The following is a 6,599-nucleotide window of genomic DNA, read 5'->3' as shown; positions in this document are numbered from 1 at the left end:
AATTGTCCTACTAGAGTAAAAGTAGTGGTACCTTAATTGAAAATTACTTAACTAAAAGTGAGTCACCCAGTAAAATTTTACTTGAGTAAAAGTCTAAAAGTATTTGCTTTTAAATATAGTTAAGTGTCAAAAGTAAATGTAATTGCAAAAATATACTTAAGTATCAAAAGCACAAGTATAAATAATTCCAAATGGCTTATATTAACCAAACGGCACATTTTTAAAAATGGATTTAAACACAATTTGCTAATATGTTTTATGTTTTATTATATTTGCTAATATGCTAATATGTACTTTTCGGTGTCAGGAAAAATGTATGGAGTAAAAACTACATTATTTTCTTTAGGAAATCTGTGAAGTAAAAGTTGTCAAAATTATAAATAGTAAAGTAATGTACAGATACCCCCAAAACGACTTAAGTAGTACTTAAAAGTATTTTTACTTAAGTACTTTACGCCACTGTATCTGTCATATGATCTGTCTAAGTAACTAAAATGTCATGCACCATTTCCAGTACGAAATGACAGGAGGACATATTATAAAAGCCGAATAGACATTATAAATGTGGTGGATGTTTCAAACTATGAGGAAAATATTTTATGTACTTAAAATACCACTGATTGGTTACATTTATTATCGCTCACAGAACCACTGGCGCTGATCAGGGGCCAGTTTGATTGTTTATTGCCTGAACTAATTGACAAAAACCTAGTGAATGAACACTGATCCTGGGACAGCAGAGTAAACACTAGCGACTCCTTTCGTTTGGTTATGTTAATGATTGTTTCTCCAGTCCATGAAATCCGTCTACGGGTATTCCCTTCGACCTAACAGTGATCACTTCCCGTCAGACAGTAAAGATGGCGGTTGAACAGCATTGAATATGTTCTGTAATAAGCCATTAAAACGCGGGTATTTGCCAATGTTTCAATGGGGCGAAGACGCCGAGCCCCTACTTAATAATTACGTCGCGCGAAATGATATAGAATATGTGTAACATTTGTTCCAGTTTGAAGTAATTGCGAGTCGATAGTTTACATTTTTTTCGGTCTCCACCGGTGGAGCTTTCCTTGTTATTTTAAAATGGCTCCAGTGCAGATTGGATCAGATGGGCAACTGGTCCCTATCGGGGGTCCCACCTCGGCCACCCAACCGCCTTCGTCCGGACCCCAGGCGACGCAAGGGGTCCGGCTGAGCCTGCTGATTGAGTTTCTCCTGCAGAGGACCTACCATGAAATCACCCTGTTGGGTGAACTGTAAGTAGCTAATGACGAGACTCCGTCAAGTGGGCTGTTGATGTTGACTCTTATTATATCTGATCCAGGTCCATCAGGCTCAAAATAGTGGTTATGATGTGTTTTGTTTCATGGCAAAGCGATTGGAAAGTAGATAGTTGTGCATGTAGACTACTTGGAATCTTTTCTTTCAACCATTTATTTCACCCGTGCGTCCATATTAATTGAGATTTCTTTATTTTCTGTGTTCATATGGTGTGGTAAAATTATGTTGTCTGAAAGTTACCCATAACGTTTCTGTCCTTCTTGCAGTCTACCCAGAAAAACAGACATGGAAAGGTAAGTGTGTCTCTTGGTTCACTCGGTGTGCTCACTGATGAAATTGACTTGTCAAAATGGTAATGTTGTGTTGTATGTGACAGGCACCTTTTTGCCTCTTTGACCATTGGTGCCGATGAGTATGAAAACCTTTCTACTGTACTGTTTCTGACAGAAAAATCGAGATCGTTCAGTTTTCTAGTCGGACCAGGCAGCTGTTTGTTCGTCTCCTTGCCCTGGTGAAATGGGCCAGCAACGCTGGGAAGGTGGAAAAGTGTGCGGTATGTAAGCAAGACTACAGTACTCTACTACACCAATCATATTCTCACAGTGGGCATACACAACCAGATACTAGATTGAGTTATGCACATACAAGTCCAACTGTCTCACAATTTTTCCCACTGATATCAATGCATTGTTTATGTGAAAGTTTGAGTTAGGCCTACTTGCACATTATTAAAATTAGAACTACTTAGTAGTCATTAACAGTCGTAAGCTAACCTGACCTCTAACCCCTAACCTCTGGTTTCCACGGAAACAGATGATCTCCAGCTTCCTGGACCAGCAGGCCTTCTTGTTTGTGGACACGGCTGACAGGCTGGCATCGCTGGCGAGGGACGCCCTGGTGCACGCACGCCTACCCAGCTTTGCCATCCCGTTTGCCATTGATGTGCTCACCACTGGCTCATACCCGCGCCTGCCCACCTGCATACGAGTAAGACACCCCTAACTGGTCTGTGTTGTCCCTCTTTCTGTTATTTATTATTATTGTATTGGTGTCTTTTGGCCTCTTGACTAGGCCTCTTTATTATAAATGAGAGCTGGTTCTCTGTTGACTTGCCTGGTTAAAGTAGTGCTCACTGGTCAAATAGAATGAGGCGTCTGATACCTCTGTGTTTATTAGCTACTGTAGCTGAAGTAGCCATGGTGACTGCCTGGTTTAGCCAGCAATTTTGTCCTTCATGTACTCTGTACTCTTCATTTGTGTGCATGATGTACATATGTGCACAAACACATAAACCCTTAGTGGGTTACCACCACCATCTGGACGGGAGTGTGGAATAGGAACGGAGAAATCTGAAGCCCTATTTGAGTCAGTGCATTGACAGCTGTGTGTGTGTGTAGGATAAAATCATTCCTCCAGATCCCATCACTAAAGTGGAGAAACAGACAACCCTGAACCAGCTCAATCAGATCCTGCGACATCGTCTTGTCACAACAGACCTACCACCTCAGCTAGCCAACCTCACCGTGGGTAAGAAACACACACACGCATAGCCGCACACACACAGGTTTCCATTGAAATCCTTGGGCGGGCCACTGAGGCATCCCGAAAAAACACTTAAGTCCAAATAGTGTAAAAAAATATATATATTTTGTGGACACCCCTTCAAATGAGTGGATTCGGTCATTTCAGTTACTCCCATTGCTGACAGGTGTATAAAATCGAGTACACAGCCATGCAATCTTCATAGACAAACATTGGCAGTAGAATGGCCCGTACTGAAGAGCTCAGTGACTTTCAATGTGGCACCGTCATAGGATTCCACCTTTCCAACAAGTCAGTTTGTTAAATTGTTGTCATGCTAGAGCTGCCCCTGTCAACTGTAAGTGCTGTTATGGTGAATTGGAAGCATCTAGGAGCAACAACGGCTCAGCCGCAAAGTGGTAGGCCACACAAGCTCACAGAACGGGACCGCAACGTCAGCACAAGACCTGTTCATCGGGAGCTTTATGAAATGGGTTTCCATGTCCGATCAGCCGCACACAAGTCTAAAATCACAATGCTAAACATCGATGTAAAGCTCACCTCCATTAGACTCTGGAGGGGTGGAAACGCGTTCTCTGGAGCCTTACACCTTTGGGATGAATTGGAACGCAGTCTGCGAGCCAGGCCTATTCGCCCAACATCAGTGCCCAACCTCACTGATGCTGTTGTGACTGAAGTCCCCGCAGTAATGTTGTATTATGTTTGCTCGAAAGATCACAGCATTAGCAATGGCAAAATGCATAGAATAAGAAATTAGCATTAAAACTGCAAAATATTCTCTCAGTTCCATGGGAGACTATGTGGAATTTTAGTAAATTAGCTTTAAAAAATAAAGCAATTTCACTCCGGTCCATGGAGAAATGTGTTGAATTGCAGAGAATTTGCTTTAATATTCCAAAAGTTCTCTACACCATTAAATCCAACGGAGCCCCCGAGGGGTGGGCCACACCCCCTTTTTTTTTGTTCCAGGAAGTGAAAAAAACTACTCCCACACAAAGCTGGCCAACCTCTCCATGGGTAAACATCACACAGCAAGACAGTTTCTGGCTATTGAAAAGGTGGCAACCATTGTGTGTTGTAGTTAACGGGCGTGTGAAGTTCCGCGTGGAGGGGGAGTTTGAGGCCACTCTGACAGTGATGGGGGATGACCCAGATATTCCTTGGAGACTCTTGAAGCTGGAGATACTGGTGGAGGACAAGGAGACTGGAGGTAAGATACACAACACCTGAAAGACCACACACCAAACACACAGAACCCAATGCTAACACACCAATCTAGGATTAGAGCTAATCTAGGTTTTGTAAATCTAGGTTTATAATTAATCAGAGATGTGTTCCACCACTTTATTTTTTAAATCTGAATCAGTAAATCTAACCGTTTTAAACTATTATTAGTGACATTTTACACCGAAATGAGGTATTTTGTGAGTTGAAACAAAGTAGCTAGCCTACTTGACAAATGATGCCACAAAGTTGCTGTTCCTTGATAAAATAATAACAATGTAACGTTAGAACTACTGCAACTCCATTGTGAAAGGTTATCATGGGTTGGCTAATTTTTAAATAAAATCTGTTATTTGCCAGTACTAGACAAAAAACAAATGTGTTAGCTAACGTTAGCTACTGTAGCTAGCTAGTTTATAAACCAAGCTAGTTAGCATCCAATATTATTTAGCCATTTATTATCTGTCAGCTCGCCAAGTTCAAATTTCTCCGCTTGTCGGCGCTGATGGAGGAATTTAGTACCCTACTGGAGGATAAAAAGACAGACAACACAACTGTCAACCGTACTGGAGGATAAAAAGACAGACAACACAACTGTCAAAAAGAAGTTAGACACCTGGGCCATTTTATGCGATAAATGTAATGGCTCGACACGGGTTAAAGAGAAGAGGGACACAAATCAGATGAAAGCGTGCTGGAGTTTTTCTTAAAGCAAGAGCTAAAAAGGATTCAGCAGAGGAGGGGCGGGGGCTATTTCAGACCTGAGCCGGAGGGGGGGCCTCCCTCCAAGGGAATTGATCCTATCACTCAGGAAATATGCGAGATGATTCCCCAGCAGTTTGCCCCTCTCCATAACCGCTATGATGACGACGGACAACTTGACCCACCAATATTTAGTAAGCATAAATAACTGGTAAATATCTGCTTATAATGCAAGTTAAAACTAGCATTAACACTACTTCACTACAATGTCAACGTTATCAGGCCCGTTACAGCAAGTTGCATAAAATCATCATTCGTACCAAGGCTGGGCATATCATAAACTCCAATTTAATTGTTGTACAAAATGGGCACGTAAATAGCCTACTAATAATTATCATAAAACTCAACAGGATTAAACCTGTCTCTAATTATTCTCAGAGGAACTCTCCACAGAAGATATGCTTCCATTTTATTAGTTAAACTACCTCAAGTGGCAGTTTAGAATTGCTCTCCAATCTAAATTGTTTGTTAACAGGCTTAAAATTAATCTACCTTTAAAGTGAAAACGTAATTTAAATTAAGTCCTTCCTCTAATCTAACTAGGATTAAATTAAATCTAGGTTTAACATTTGATGCAGCAAGATTAATAGACACATCTTGATTTAGCCCAGTTTAAGAGTTAATCCATATTGGGGCAACCCATCCCTACTGTACAACTCTCACCAACTTGATCTACTGTAGATTATAATTATTCTGGTCCTGATGCGCAGGAGGAATCATGAATGAAAAATGCAGCCAGCACTCGCAAATAAACTATTTCATTAGATTGCTTTCTCTTTTTCACCATCCTCTATTTTTAATATTTTCCCCTCCCTCCTCCCCCCGCCTCCTCCTTCCAGATTGCAGAGCTCTTGTCCACAGTATGCAGGTGAACTTCATCCATGAGCTGGTGCAGTCGCGCCTGTTTGCAGACGAGAAACCACTGCAGGACATGTACAGCTGCCTGCGTATCCTTTCTGTGTGTGTGAGCGCGCGCGCGCTGTTTCTGTGCAGACAGTGGGCTCAGGGCCAAGTCTGGCTTGAGCTGCTGCAGTGTGTGTGTGCGCACGTACTGTATTGACTGGCAGTGACCATGCATACAGCAGGCTCAGACACCAACAGCATTGCAATGGCCGAGGCCTTGGGGTCAGGGACATGCTGCACCCAACAGCCACACAATGTCTTTCAGTTCATCAGGTTCCATGAACCAAGCAGAAATATTTACATTTCATATGCTATTTAGTGTGAATTGAGAATGTAATCCAACACATACACACACACACACACACACACACATTCAAGATTGAGAGAGAAAAAGGGGTGTAGTGTTATGGGCCTACATCTGTTGCCCAGTGGGAAATGTGGACCTGGGACATTTTTCAAGATGGTCGTAGTTATGGCAGAACTGCATCTGGCAACCCCCAGCTGCTGCTAATTACCCTCCTATGTTTTCACTGCACTGTCTATCAAGATCATGTGGTTATCATCAAATCAAATGTATTTATATAGCCCTTCTAACATCAGCTGATATCTCAAAGTGCTGTACAGAAACCCAGCCTAAAACCCCAAACAGCAAGCAATGCAGGTGTAGAAGCACGGTGGCTAGGAAAAACTCCCTAGAAATGCCAAAACCTAGGAAGAAACCTAGAGAGGAACCAGGCTATGAGGGGAGGCCAGTCCTCTTCTGGCTGTGCCGGGTGGAGATTATAACAGAACATGGCCAAGATGTCCAAATGTTCATAAATGACCAGCATGGTCAAATAATAATAAAAACAGTAGTTGTCGAGGGTGCAACAAGTCAGCACCTCAGG

At 42.2% G+C, this 6,599-nt stretch overlaps 1 protein-coding gene across 1 annotated transcript in view; it reads left to right on the top strand.

Moving 5' to 3' along the window:
• Nucleotides 1–805: 805 nt before the first annotated feature.
• The window catches only part of LOC110520577 (mediator of RNA polymerase II transcription subunit 14), a 42,922-nt gene continuing 37,128 nt past the window's right edge, over nucleotides 806–6,599 (top strand). The window contains exons 1-7 of the mRNA XM_021597964.2: nucleotides 806–1,256; nucleotides 1,548–1,574; nucleotides 1,729–1,834; nucleotides 2,095–2,268; nucleotides 2,679–2,808; nucleotides 3,905–4,033; nucleotides 5,649–5,756. Coding sequence (XP_021453639.1) covers nucleotides 1,084–1,256; nucleotides 1,548–1,574; nucleotides 1,729–1,834; nucleotides 2,095–2,268; nucleotides 2,679–2,808; nucleotides 3,905–4,033; nucleotides 5,649–5,756 — 847 coding nt within the window. The 5' untranslated portion in view covers nucleotides 806–1,083. The remainder of the gene's footprint in view (nucleotides 1,257–1,547; nucleotides 1,575–1,728; nucleotides 1,835–2,094; nucleotides 2,269–2,678; nucleotides 2,809–3,904; nucleotides 4,034–5,648; nucleotides 5,757–6,599) is intronic.

Source organism: Oncorhynchus mykiss, chromosome 3, assembly GCF_013265735.2.
Source record: "Oncorhynchus mykiss isolate Arlee chromosome 3, USDA_OmykA_1.1, whole genome shotgun sequence".
In the NCBI taxonomy this organism is placed as follows: Eukaryota; Metazoa; Chordata; class Actinopteri; order Salmoniformes; family Salmonidae; genus Oncorhynchus; species Oncorhynchus mykiss.
Note: the sequence above shows the minus strand (reverse complement) of the source record. Positions and strands in the feature narration are given on the sequence as shown.